Source organism: Hyaena hyaena, unplaced genomic scaffold (genome assembly GCF_003009895.1).
Source record: "Hyaena hyaena isolate Hyena2069 unplaced genomic scaffold, ASM300989v1 scaffold_1578, whole genome shotgun sequence".
NCBI lineage: Eukaryota > Metazoa > Chordata > Mammalia > Carnivora > Hyaenidae > Hyaena > Hyaena hyaena.
The window spans coordinates 223,578-237,833 of NW_024082214.1; the positions used below are offsets into that span (position 1 = coordinate 223,578).

General features: G+C 44.3%; 1 protein-coding gene across 2 annotated transcripts in view; it reads left to right on the top strand.

Annotated features, from left to right (window-relative positions):
• Window positions 1–13,250, top strand: part of LOC120226068 (G-protein coupled receptor-associated sorting protein 2) — a 126,063-nt gene extending 112,813 nt beyond the window's left edge. For both annotated transcript variants that reach the window (XM_039224261.1, XM_039224260.1), the window contains exons 4-6: window positions 9,263–9,330; window positions 9,655–9,732; window positions 10,048–13,250. In XM_039224261.1, the coding sequence (XP_039080192.1) occupies window positions 10,367–12,907 (2,541 nt within the window). In that variant the 5' untranslated portion in view covers window positions 9,263–9,330; window positions 9,655–9,732; window positions 10,048–10,366 and the 3' untranslated portion in view covers window positions 12,908–13,250. The remainder of the gene's footprint in view (window positions 1–9,262; window positions 9,331–9,654; window positions 9,733–10,047) is intronic.
• Window positions 13,251–14,256: the final 1,006 nt, after the last annotated feature.

The window sequence follows — 14,256 nt, forward strand, 5'->3', positions numbered from 1 at the left end:
GTCAGCACAGAACCCGACACTGGGCTTGAACCCACGAACTGTGAGATCATGACCTGTGCTGAAGTTGGACACTTAACTGTCTGAGCCACCCTGGTGCCCTGATTTCAGTTCTTTTATATTTTTTGAAGGCTCCTTTATGACCCAGTATGTTATCTATCTTGGAGAATGTGCCATGCACATTTCTGAAGAAAGTCAACTCCATAGCCTCGGGATGTAGAGTTTTAAATATATCTGGCAAATCCATCTGGTCCGATCTGTCATTCAAGTCCATTTTTTCTTTATTGATTTTCTGTCTAGTTGGTCTATCTGTTGCTGTAAGTGGAGTATTAACGTCCTGCTATTAGCACATCCTTATCCATAAGATTATTTCTGTATGTGATTAATTGTTTTATGTATTTGTGTGCTCCCATCTTCGGTGCATAGGTATTTATAATCGTTAGCTCTTCCTAATGGATAGACCCTGTTGTTATTAAATAATGTCTTTCTTCATCCCGTGTTACTGCCTTTACTTTAAAGTCCAGTTTGTCTGATATAAGTATGGCTACTCCAGCTTTCTTTTGACTTCCAGTAGCATGATAGATATTTCTCCATCCCCTTACTTTCAATCTGAAGGTGTACTCAGGTTTAAAATGAGTCTCTTGTAGACAGCAAATAAATGGAGTTTGTGTTTTTATCCATTCTGCTATTCTATATCTTTTGATTGGAGCATTCAACCCATTTACATTCAGTGTTATTATTGAAAAATATGGGTTTAGAGTCATTGTGTTGTTTGTGCCATTCATGCTTTTCATGTTGTCTCTGGTATCTTGCGTTCTTTGAAACATTTCCTCATAGCATCACCCTTAGGAATTCTTGTAGGGCTTGTTTAATGGTGATGAATTCTTTCAATTTTTGTTTATTTGGGACGACATTTATCTCTCCTTCTATTCTGAATGACAGGCTTGCTGGATAGAGGATTCTTGGCTGCATATTTTTTTCTATTCATCACATTGAATTAAAATTTCCTCCCATTCCTTTATGGCCTGTCAAGTTTCAATAGATAGGTTTGTAACTACTCTGATAGGTCTCCCTTTGTGTGTTCGGGCCACTTTATCCCTAGCTGCTTTCAGAATTCTTTCTTTGTCCCTATATTTTGCCAATTTCACTATGATATGTCTTACAGAAGAATAATTCAAGTTAACGTCTGAGGCAAGTTTTCTGTGTCTCTTGGATTTCAACATTTCCTTCCCCAGATTGGGAACATTCTCAGCTATAATTTGTTCAAGGACTCCTTCAGAGCCTTTCCCTCTCCCTTCCTCTTCTAGAATTCCTATGATACGGATATTGTTCCGTTTGATTGTGTCACTCAGTTCTCGAACTCTCCTTTCGTGCTCCTGGATCAGTTTATCTCTTTTTCTTGGCTTCTGCTTTTTGTATAATTGTATCTTCTAATTCACCTATTCTCCTCTCTGCCTCTTCAATCTGTGCATTGAATGCCTCCATTTTATTATGCACCTCATTTATAGCATCATAGTTTTAATTCATCACAACTAATTTTAGCTCCATAGTCTTTGTAGCAATAGTTTCCCTGATGTCTTCCATGCCTTTTTCAAGCCCAGCTATTAATTTTGTGACTATTGTTCTAAATTCTTGTTAAGTTATGTTGCTTATATCTGTTTTGAGCAATTCTTTAGTTGTCACTTTTTCCTGGAATTCCTTTATAGGATAGTTCTTCCATTTCGTCATTTTTGCTAGCTTTCTGTCTCTTGTTAGTTTTAAAAGCTTGTTATGCACTCTGCACCTGTAAGTACTGCTATATTAAAGAAGTTTCATTGACTGTCCAGGGTCTGTCCATTCAGGAAGTGTTCTTTTAATGTTGTCTTTTTGTCTCTCTTGTTGAGACTTTGGTTATTTTATTTCCCTACTCATAGTGGTATTTGGGACTCTCCACCATGTGTGCTTTGACTTGTTTTTTGTGGTAGCCCTGGAAAAGAAAACAGACGGACAAACACACAGGGAACAAAGGACACAAACACACAGACAAATCCAACAAACAAGCAAACCGAAGGGGAAAAAGAAAAAGAAAATAAGGAAAAGAGAGGAAAGAAAGAAGAGAAAGGAAAAGAGGGGAAAAAAGCCAAAAGACAAAGGACAGTTTAAAAGCATTAAATGAGAATTCCCAGCTACAAATAAAGAGCTGGGGTGTAGGCAGTGCTGATGGCAGAGCATATACAAGAAGAGGAATGACAGGGTGGGGAGAAAGCGAAATTGAAGAGAAATGACCAGGCAGATAGACTAAGATTCTTAAGTCAGAGAGAGAAAGAGGAGAATATGGTAGGAGGCAAGGAGAAAGAAACAAACATAATGTGACTCAGAGAAACTATATCGTCTGATTACTCCAGAGAGTGAGAGATAGAACGGTAGCAGTGGAGGTGTAGCATATACATCTAGAGAATGGACTAAATGTGATTGTTTAAGCAAACCAGTGACCAGAGTGCCCAGTCCAGCAAAGGGGAGGGATACGAATGTGACAAGGGAAAATATATCTGAATAGGAAGAATTGATCTAGAATTAATCACAGCAGTGCATCCATGTTCGTCTTGCCCCAGGCTCTGGTTTAAAAAAAAAAAAGCAAGCAACTCTCTAGTGGAGATGGGCGTGTTTTGGTGTAGGCAGTTCTTAGCCTCCACTGTGGTCCCACAGGCTGCTCCCTGAGGTCCCATCTTGGTTTTTGTGGGGAGAAAAATGGTGGTGCCCCAGTCTCCTCTGGAACCAAGCGCTGCAAATCACTTCTTTTGGTCTTATCTCCCTGTGCCACAAGTGTAGCCAAGGTGGGCCATGTTCTATGTCCCAAGCCCTGCCTTGTTTCCAGGTCCCAGTCCGTGTGCTTCATTGATACCACTGAAACACAATCCCGCAGTTTGGGCTGCTTAACTGCCAGGGATCAAGCCAGAAGAGCAGCGGCGCAATCTCAGGCCAGGCCACTTCCCTGTTGGGGATCGAGCTGGGAGAGTAGCCAAGCAGTTTCTCCTGGTGCTGCCTGGGACCGGGTCACCCAGCCCAAAGTCAGCACCACAGCTAGAACTAGGATCACTCTCCTTCCTAAGCAGAGGTTTTCCTCTGCTCCAGGGACAGTTCTATGAGCAGTTTCAGCCACTCTTTTTTTTTCCCCTAGACTCACCACGGCTCCCTGCGAAGGGGGTTCCCTCCCCTCCCTCCTTATCTCTGGATTCCGGCTCGTTTTTTATCTTCCCCAGTTCGCACTCACGCACCTATGAGGTTGCCTTCCCAGTGTACTTGTCTCTTTTCCTCCCAAACTACTGTAGTTCAGTGTCCTATGGCTTCAAGCCTTTTTTGTTTGAGAGATGGGAGACAGCGAAATGCACGGAGCTCACTACTACACCATCTTGCCTCACCCTCCAAAGTGATAGTATCTGATTCTAATTTTTTTTAATGTTTTATTTATTTCTGAGGGAAAGAGACAGCATGAGCGGGGGGGGGGGGGTCAGAGAGAGAGGGAGACACAGAATCCGAAGCAGGCTCCAGGCTCTGAGCTGGCTGTCAGCATGGAGCCTGATGCAGGGCTCGAACCCACAAACCGTGAGATCATGACCTGAGCTGAAGTCAGACGTTTAACCTACTGAGCCACCCAGGTGCCCCTGATTTTAAAGTTTATATGGAAAGGCAAATGACCAAGAAACAAACAAAATATTGAAGGAGAACAAAGGAGAAGACAGACATTACATAATTTCAGTACTCTCCATAAAGCTACAGTAATCCGTACAATGTGGTACTGCCAAAAGACAAGTAGATCAGTGCAACAGAAGAAAGAAGCCAGAAATAGATCCACACAAATATAGTCAACTTGTTTTTGACAAAGTAGTAATGGTAACTCATTGGAGAAAGTATACTATCTACAAATGGCACTGAAACAACTGGCATCTACAAGCAAAAAAAAAAAAGAATCTAGACACAAATCTTACATCTTTCAAAAATATTAACTCAAAATGAATCACAGAGCTAAATGTAAAATGCAAAACTCTAAAACTCTAGAAACTGAAATAAAATATTATCTAGATGACCATGTTTGGATACAACACAAAAAATTTGATCCATGATGGAATATATCGTTAATTTGGACTTTCGTTAAAAATAAGTCTTCTCTGCAAAATGCTCTGTTTATAGAATGAAAAGACAAGCCAAAGATTGAAAGGAAAAGGTTTACAAGACAGATATCTGATAGAAGCCTGGTATCCAAAATATACAAAGAACTCTTAAAATTACAAGAAGAAAACTATCAACCCCATTAAAAATGGTCAATGACCATGTCGGACTCTGTGCTGACAGCTTGCAGCCTGGAGCCTGCTTCAGATTCTGTGTCTCCCCCTCTCTCTGCCCCTTCCTTGCTTATGTTCTGTCTCTGTCTCTCAATAATAAATAAACATTAATTTTTTTTAAATGGGCAATGTTCTGAACAGACAACTGACCATATAAAAATGGAAAATTAGCATATGAAAAAATGCTCAACATTTTATGTCATTATAAAATTGCAAATTAAAACAACAAAAAGAGCCACATTAAGCTGAATGGGCCCCCCCCCAAAAAAATAGTCTTTGTCCATGGTGATTGAGATGGACAAGGAATAGACCAGGCCTGGTGAACATGTGAAAGTTTACCTGCATGTTTGTGGGAAGTGGGGCATGTGGCTGGGGACAGAGCTGTAGTTATGATGAATCAGCACAGCTGCTTCTATATCTCAGACTTAACAATTGGTGCTTATTTGATTCTGAAATTTAGATTTTGGGGGCAAGTTGGGTAAACACAAGTGCTAGTGCAGTCACTTGGTAGTAGAACCATGGCTGTTGCAATCTGTTAGATGGGAATTCATAGGGTGAACTAAATATTGTTTACCAATTAGACATAGGTCAGTATCCTTTAATATTTTAATCTTTCTTTCTTGTTTTTTTGACATTAAAGATGAAATTTAACCTATCTGAGCTGGTTTTCTCACCTGTTATGTGAAGGTAGTAATAGTATATTTTGATAATAGTCCATATTGTCCACTATTGTTGTAAGTTAATATGCATAACAAACTTAAAATAAGGCCATTCTCAGTTCAGTAAGTCTTAATGAGTAATAGTGGCTATTCTCCAAAGGAATTCACAATAAATTTTTCAACAGGCATTTAAAAGTCTTACAGCAAAATCTGTCAGCTGTTGGTAGATCCATCCCTCTGTCACAGAAATCTTGGAATCAAGATTCCACCACATCCATAATTATCACAGAAGCTTGTGCTTGTATGATTTTGAATATATCTGTAAACTCTTAAGTAAGAAACTGCGTAAGATAGACACTACAAGTAAATGTGGCTTCCACAAAACACAGATTTCTTTCACTTTTGTTTCTACTGTATCTCCAGTCTCTAGGATAAAAAAGGTATTCATATGTATTTCTTGAATGAACGAAAGGCACCAGAGACTTTAAGAAAGTGAAAGAATAGTTCAGGAAAGCAAGGAGATTCACACACACCCACAGATCCCAGCAGAGCTCATCTTCGAGCCTGGCATTCACCCAAGATAGTATGCTGTGGAATAAGGAAAATGATCCACAATTCAGCTTAAAGCCATTTAAACATCACAGTAAAAGTGGCCCTCCTCTGGGGGACCTAGGTGGCTTAGTCAGTTAAGCATCCAACTTCAGCTCAGGTCATGATCTCATGGTTCATGAATTCAGGCCCAGCATCACACTCTCTGCTATCAGCACAGAGTCTGCTTCAGATCCTTCATATCCCTCTCTCTCTGCACTTCCCCTCTTCTATCTCTTTCTCTCTCAAAAATAAGCATTTTTTAAAGTGGTCCTCCTCTGATAATTGACATCTGTTGTTGGTCCAGATACTGTATATAATCATCTCCAGATTTTTTTTCTTGACACCTAAGTATTTCAGCTATAATACATACCTAAAAAACAGCTGAAATAAAAATATATGAAAAGTAGTAATAATATGGATCCCTTTTCATCCTCACAAATGTAAGTGATTTTCAGCAAATGGGGACTTGCTCCAAGATGAACCTCAAAGGCTGTTGCATAAATCTTATATAGAAAACAGAGACAGGATATTGCGAGAGAGGATGGTTATAGTAGTAAGAAATGAGCCTCCAAAGTGGTCTAGGGGTTGAGGCCCAAATAAAGGTCAAGGAGAATGGACTACCATGATGGTAAGTAAATTCGGTTCGTACTGCTGCTATAACACATTACCATTATCTTAATAGCTTAAAATAACACAAATGTATAAATAATCTTACAGTCCTGGATGTTGGGAATACAAAAAGGATCTCATTGTTCTAGAATGAAGATAATGGCAGGGCTTCATTTTTCTGAGGAACCCTGGGGAGAATCTGTTTCTTTGCCTATTCCAGCTTCAGGGAGCTGCCTGCATTCCTTGGGCCATGGCTTTATTTCATCTTCAAAGCCAGCAAAAGCTTGTCCTGTCTTTCTCATGCTACTTCACTGTGGTACTGACTCTTCTCTTTATCTCTTCCACATAAGTACCCTTGCAATTACAAAGGTCAGGAAGACCCAGCATATTCTTATTTTAAAATTCAGCTGATGAGCAATCTTAATTGAATCAGCAATCTTAATTCTCATTGCCCTGTAACATCACATATTTACGGGTTCTGGAGAATAGGATGTGGATATAACTGAGGGACTTTTATTCAGCATACCACAGTGAAAGTGCTATTAAGTGGGTTTAAAATGGGCACCAACAGGTCTGTGCTCAACCACAGTTGTGCTTAAACACGGTTGCTCTGTTTGCCCCATGGAGCACAGAAAGGAAGGACTCAAGGCCGGAGGAAGGATGTAGGGGTAAAGGAGTCAGAGGATTCAAGAACCAACAGGCTTCTGTCTTGGAGAAGTCGGTACATGATGGTGCCTTCTCCAAAGAATGGTTGGGGAAACCGGATAGGTGTGCATGGCAAGTGGCTGAGCCCAAGCTGATTCTAATCCCTGCCACATTTCCACATTGCCAAAGATCATGAAAGCTTCGACATGACCACAAGAGAAGACTTGATAGGCAGGACAGTGAAAAAGGAGCCAGGACTATCCTCTGACACCTGACGATGGGGCAATAGACAGGAAAGATCCTATGACCCAGTGCAGGTCCTGACAAGGGAAAGGTCCTCCTTCTTGGGCAACTGTGGGGACTGCGAAATGGCAAAGCATATTACCAGTTTGTATAAAGGACAGGGTGGGAAGTGGTGTGGCAGAAAAAATGGACACAGAGCACTGGTTGGTTTTCTCAGGTTAGAGGTGTAGGTCTGCCTCTCTTTATAGAAAAGTCTCAGTGGTGGGCCTCCATGAGAGCCCCTTCCCGCTTCCTCCTCTCCATGGCCCCGAGAAGCAATGAAGAACTCCAGGAGGGCCAGTTGGTTTGGCCTTAAGTAGCTTCTCCCCTCTAATCCTGTTGTTCTCACAGCCCCAGCCCATCAGCCTCCAGGAAGGATGGCGGGCGGAATGGGGGGGGCGGGGAGGAGGAGGTGGGCAGTCACTGAACAGGCTGGGGGTTCTCACACACCGAGGGGCGGTTGATATCCATCCGCTGCTGCATACATCACCACCTATTACCACCACCACCACCAACCCCCTCCCGGACCTCGTGATCCTAACCCCCACCGCCAATCGTCCCCGGGTCCCTCTTATTGAAGTGCCAGCAATGAGCGGGTGGTCGCCTTGGAGGTAGGCAGAGGCAGTCGGCTGTGAGCCCGCCCCTTAGGCTGGCGCTCCTCCTGGCCCCGCCCCCTCTGGGTCGGAACTACGGTGGGCCAGGGAGGGGGCGTCTAGCCTGTTAGTACCGTATCCCTCCGCCCCCCTTCCCGACACCCTTGCTGCGAGCGGTTCGTGCTGCATCCTGCGCTGCCCCTGCCCAGTTTGGTGCAGCAGCGGGGGGGCGGGGGGAGGGAGTTAGGGGGCGGGATGCCTCTTTGAGATTCTGGCCGCAAGCTAGGTGGTGGGAATCCGAGTGAAGAGCTTCGAGAGGAGGGGGAGACCAACGACCTGCACCTTGAGCCTGTGAAGGCAAGTGGGGTGTGGTGGGGAGGAGGGGGGACTCCCACTGTCACCCGGCTTACAGCCTGTCCGGACCCCAGCCTCTGGCAGCCTGGCAAAGAGGAGGCGACCCGGTCGTACCCGGTCCGTGACAGAGGTGCGCAGCGCCGTGGGAACCCTGGCGAGGAGAGGCAGTGACTGGCGGGGGCCCGGCCCACGGCACAGGGGCTGGCAGGAGAGGCTCCCTCATATCCACTGGAGGCGAACTGCGGCAGCCACTCCGCAGCCAGCTTTCCAGGCTCCCACGACCCTCCCTCGACGGTGCTGTGCGGGGAGAGAGCTGTTGGGGGAGATTGCTGCGGAAGAAATGGCGGAGCGGGAGCTGGGGTGGGGGGCGCCCAGGGAGGCCGCGGGGGGAGAGAGTGGGTGGGGGTTGGGGTCCGAGTTCTTTGCCCAGCTGGCGGGTGGGGTGGGCTGTTGGCGTTGGCTACTCTGGGCCCTGGTTCTGGTAAGGGGCCTATTGGCCTCCGGGCTCTGGGTGCTGTCCCTTCGCACAGGCGCCCTGTTGATTCGAAAGTCTCTCTTCAAGGTAAGTCCCGCAGGGCCCATCAGTAGAGGAGAGGCTTGAGAAAAAGGATGAGCAGGACAATGGCCTGGATTTCTGGAAGTGTGTGGGGCTGGGGCTGGGGCTGGGGGGAGCGGCATGAGCAAGCAGCCATCGAGTGGAGACCCAAATCGGGGTGGGTTGACTGAGACCAGAACAGGTCAGGCATCCAGGAGTACCTTCCAAAATTCCCCTTTGTACTAGCTTTCTAAGCACTTCCCTTGCCTTCCTCCTTCACCTCCACCCAAAACTGGTGGCAAGAAAAAGATAAGCTAGGAGGTGAGGGTGATACAAGTCATTAATTACAAGTGCCACTGCACAACCTGTTTTCTAGAATATGCGGGCACCCTTCCCCCAATTTATGCTGCGCAAGGCGGTGGGATGTGGTGCACCTAGTGGTGAATCCTCAGAATTAGAGAAGGGAGCGATGTGAAAAGTGTGACGTCAAGAGAAGATGTTGTCTGGAACCCTGAAACGTAGAGCTTAAGTAATAGAGAATATTCTACCAAGAGGACTTTAAGTGTTGACAGACAAATAATATGTGGACTCCTCTCCTTGGTGTTTGTGGGTCCACCCAGAACTCAGTTGCTACCATGGTTTCCTGACTGTCATGCCTTTTCATCTGTTTGTCCATAGGCCTGCTTTAAAGCTGCTAATTTCTGCAAGGAAGGGAAGGAGGAAGAGACTGGCTCAGATCTCTGGAGGTTGGTGTGAAAGACAGCAATGCAGGGGATAGTAGCAAAGTAAGATCAATAGCAGGTGTTTTGATCCACCTCTCCTACCCTCTGCCATATTTGCACACTGCCACAGCATCTCTTAGCCATTTACTGTAGGAGGCATTAGGCATATTGGTGTAGACATAGATTGGGCCATGAATGGGAGGAGACAACCTGAAAGCAGGAACCATTAGATGGGACAAATTAGACAAATTAGATCCTTAAACAGAGAGATGTTTACATCAGGGGTCAGTGTGTCTATCAACCAGGCACTCAGACTTCATTTTCTTCTGTATGTTTATTTCTCTGTAGGACTGCCTGCTCTCTGCCGTAGAGCTTAATTCCACTGAAACAAAGCAAGGAAGGGGAAATTGCACCATATCCTTGCAGGTTGGTATGAGGTTGGGTACAAATTTGAGTGGGGAAGTTGAGATCAACACTGGCCTGAGAGTGATTAGGGTAGTCTGGGGGTTTCTAAGTCGCTCCCATTGCCAACACTCACCAATTTCACACCTGTTTTGTAGCAGGCAAAGTAATGTGACAGAATCTGGGGTAAAACGTGGGTGAAATGAGGGTGACAGAAAGACTTTCTACTAGTCCAGCTGTTCCAGTAAGCATTCAAGCTCCAGTCTCTCTGTGTGAATCTCTGCATGGAATGATGCAATTAGAAGAGATTCAAAGCCCCATGTCATTCTCTTTCCTTAGATCCACCTCCAGTGGCAGCTCTGGTGGTGTTGGAATTGCTGCTGACCACTACCCTCAACAGGTCTGCACCCACCTGGGAACATCCATCGTCCCTCAGCTTGGTTGTACCTCTACTCTTTGTCTGTGATATTGACTGAGGCTAGGCTTCAGAAGGAGGTCAATTGACTGCTGGACTGGTGATTGACTCTAACTCTTGTTTGCAACTATATCACCTGAACTGAAAGATCACAGTGTGAAGATACAAAACTGTGAGAGATCTGTGGTAGAGGCTGAGGCTGGAGTAGGGGTACTTAACTAGGCCTCCTCTGTAATTTATACAATGACTGGGGCTGAGATTGAACCTGCTGCCCAGGTGAAGCCTGAAAAGAAGGCTGGAGAAGAGGTTGGAGGTGGGGCTGAAAGAGATAATGAAGTGCCAATGGTGGTCAGACCCAAGGTTAGGACCCAAGCACAGGTAATGCCTGGGGCAAGGCCCAAAACTGAGTCCCAGGCAATAGCTGGGGCAAGGCCCAAAACTGAGTCCCAGGCCATAGCTGGGGCAAGGCCCAAAACTGAGTCCCAGGCCATAGCTGGGGCAAGGCCCAAAACTGAGTCCCAGGCCATGGCTGGGGCAAGGCCCAAAACTGAAGCCAGGGCAGTAGGGGGAACACGTCCTAAGACTGAGGCCAAGGCAATCCCTGGGGCAAGGCCCAAAGATGAAGCCCAAGCTTGGGCCCAGACTGAGTTTGGGGCTGAGGCAGTGTCGCAAACAGAGGACTTAGCCCAGTCCAGTGCTGTACCCTGGCCACTCGTTGGTACGGAGTCTGGGTCAGTTGCTAAACCTATGACCCTATCTGTGGATAGGGAACTGGTCAGTGTGGACACTGAAACGTTTCCTGGCTCCCAGGTTCAGACAGGAATCCAGCCCTGGTTTGGATCAGGGGAAGAAGCTAATATGGTGTCTTGGTGCTATCCCAGGCCCCAGGCCAGAGAGGAGGCCTCTAATGAGTCTGGATTTTGGTCAGCAGATGAGACCTCTACAATGTCCTCTTTCTGGGCTGGAGAAGAGGCCAGTATCAGATCATGGCCCAGGGAAGAGGCCAATACCAGATCCAGGCATAGAGCTAAACATCAGCCTAACCCCAGGTCCAGGCCCAGATCCAAGCAAGAGCCCTATATTGATTCTTGGTCTGGGTCTGAGGAGGAGTCTGGCAACCCATTTTGCTTGTGGGGTGGAGAAAATACCAATAACTTGTTCAGGCCCAGAGTCAGGGATGAGGCAAATATGAAGTCCAGGCTTAGGACAAAGAGAGAGGACTTTTTTGAGTCTGAGTCTGAAGATGAGTACTGTAAGGAGTCCTGGTTTTTGTCTGGAGAAGAGGCCAATAGTAGATTCAGGACCAAAGACAAGGAAGAGCCTAATACTGTCTTGAAGCCCAGGGGCCAGAAAGATGTTAATAACAGTGGTAGGGTCAAACAGGAGCCCAGGTTTGAAGAGGAAGTCATTATTGGTTCCTGGTTCTGGGCAGAAAAAGAGGCCAGTATGGAGGCTGGGGCTTCGGCCATCTGTGAATCAACACCAGGGTCTGAGGAGGGGGCCATTGGTGGATCCTTGTTCTGGACTGAGGAAAAGTCCAATATGGGGGCTGTGGCCAGAGAAGAGGCCAGGCCAGAGTCTGAGGAAGAGGCCATATTTGGGTCCTGGTTCTGGGATAAGGATGAGGCCTGCTTTGATCTAAATCCCAGTCCTGTGTACAAGGCTATTTCCAGGTTCAGAGATTCAGCTGCGGAGGAACTTAAAACATCATCCAGGCCCCAAACCTGGGAAGAGGTCACTGTTGAATTCAAACCTGGTCCTTGTCATGGGGTTGGCTTTCCATCCCCAAGCTCCTTTAGAATTCCTGAAGAAGCAGCATCTGTATTTTCTGACATGTTTGAGGGAAAGTCCAGGAATTCGGAATTTACCCCAGAAGGGGAAGGGCAGGAATCTTTGCTTCAATCTGATCAGCCTGAACCTGAGTTCCCATTTCATTATGATCCATCCTACAGGTCAGTCAGGGAAATTCGGGAGCATCTGAAGGACAGGGAGAGTGCAGAACCTGAGAGTTGGTCCTGCAGTTGCATACAATGTGAGCTTAAAATTGGTACTGGAGAATTTGAAGAACTGCTTTTATTAATGGAAAAAATCCGAGATCCTTTTATTCATGAAATATCTAAAATTGCAATGGGGATGAGAAGTGCTTCTCAATTTACCCGAGATTTCATTCGGGATTCAGGTGTTGTCTCACTTATTGAAACCTTGCTCAATTATCCCTCCTCCCGAGTTAGGACAAGTTTTTTGGAAAATATGATTCACATGGCTCCACCTTACCCAAATCTAAACATGATTGAGACATTCATATGTCAAGTGTGTGAAGAAACCCTTGCTCATAGTGTGGGTTCCCCTGAGCAGCTGCTTGGATTAAGGATGCTTAGACACCTCACTACAACTACTGACTATCACACACTGGTTGCCAATTATATGTCTGGGTTTCTCTCTTTATTAACCACAGGCAATGCAAGAACAAAGTTTCATGTTCTGAAAATGTTATTGAATTTGTCCGAAAATCCTGTCGTGGCAAAAAAACTATTCAGTGCCAAAGCTCTATCGATATTTGTGGGTCTCTTTAACATAGAAGAAACAAATGATAATATTCAAATTGTTATTAAGATGTTTAAGAATATCAGTAATATTATAAAAAATGGAACTATGTCTTTAATTGATGATGATTTCAATCTTGAGCCACTTATTTCTGCTTTCCATGAATTTGAGAAGTTAGCTAAGGAACTACAAGTCCAAATAGACAATCAAAATGATCCTGAGGTGGGACGACAAAGCTAATGTGAATAACCACCTGCCTTTGATCAGCCTTATGTTCCCAAAGAGCCCTGAGTAGTGCTTTGGTTTTCGCAGTATGATTTATGTTGTAACTTATATTTTAATGCTGATGTTAATTTTGTCCAATCTTTGGTTCAAGCTGGATCATTTTGTGGATGCCAAATGAATATTAGAGCTGAAAACATATTTGTTGATATTTGTCTTGCTGTCCAGATTGCAATATTTTTTTGGTATTGAGCTTCCAGTGAACTAAGTCGCCTATGTAAGCTACCCTGCTATTTGTTGTTTAAGCATATGGTTCTCTATTCAAATCTGTGTTTTCAATAAAGATCTATATGGAAATTGGCAGAAGTGACCCTTCAGTTTGAAATCCAGGTACAGATATATTGTGCACACTTACAAATACAGATAATTAGTAGTATGACAAACACCCTCATTGGAAAATCCCATTCCTGGAGTTTAAGAAGAGATTACTGTGGGCTGTGGTATTTGAGAAATGCTTCAGCGAAGAGGGACCCACTTAAAGTGTAGGATAAGACAAACCATTAGGTCATTTTCTGAAGTGAGCAGTGTGAAGAAAAGTGTGTGATTGGAAAACCTGTCCCAATAGCATGGATGTACCCTATCTGCCTGGAATAGGTAAGACAAGGTTAGTGAGGGATGCAGTTGGAATCGGTCCAGCTTGGAGAGCTGTCAGCCAAGTCTGCACATTTTACAAACCCTAGTACCATTGTTGCTTCATTGCCACCTAAAGAGTGAAAGAACACAATAGCACACAAATGGAGTCAGGAATAAGATTTAATTTGTGATCCTAGTCCAAGGAAAGTATTAAGGAAATCATGCAGCTTTTAAAAAAATGATCTATTTATTGGCATGAAATGACACTGATGCTTTCATGTCAAGTGAAACAGAAGATTGTGATATAATCCATTAAAAATTGGATCCCATTTTAAAATCTTGTGTGGAAATACACACGATTTCTATGTAACTTCAATATGCCTAAGAAACTTTATACATTCCGTAGTGTGGAATAAAATATACCATAGGAAAAGGATTTTCATAGGCAAGCATTGTGGAGATAATAAAAATAACTAAGGGTTTTTCATTTTAATATGTTTATATCTAGTGCCTCAAGTTATATGTGGACATAATTGGAACAGCTACAGTTACAAGAAAAGATTGAGCTATCAGTGTTTAAAAATGTTAAACACTGATAAACAGAGATAAAACAGAGATAAAAATATTTTTGAAAAGTTGGAAAGGAATGAGATTTCTGAAAGACTAACTTTTTAATGAAATGTTTCAAAGAAAAATAAAATTATCAAGGTTACTAAGTTTATATTAGTCTTTTG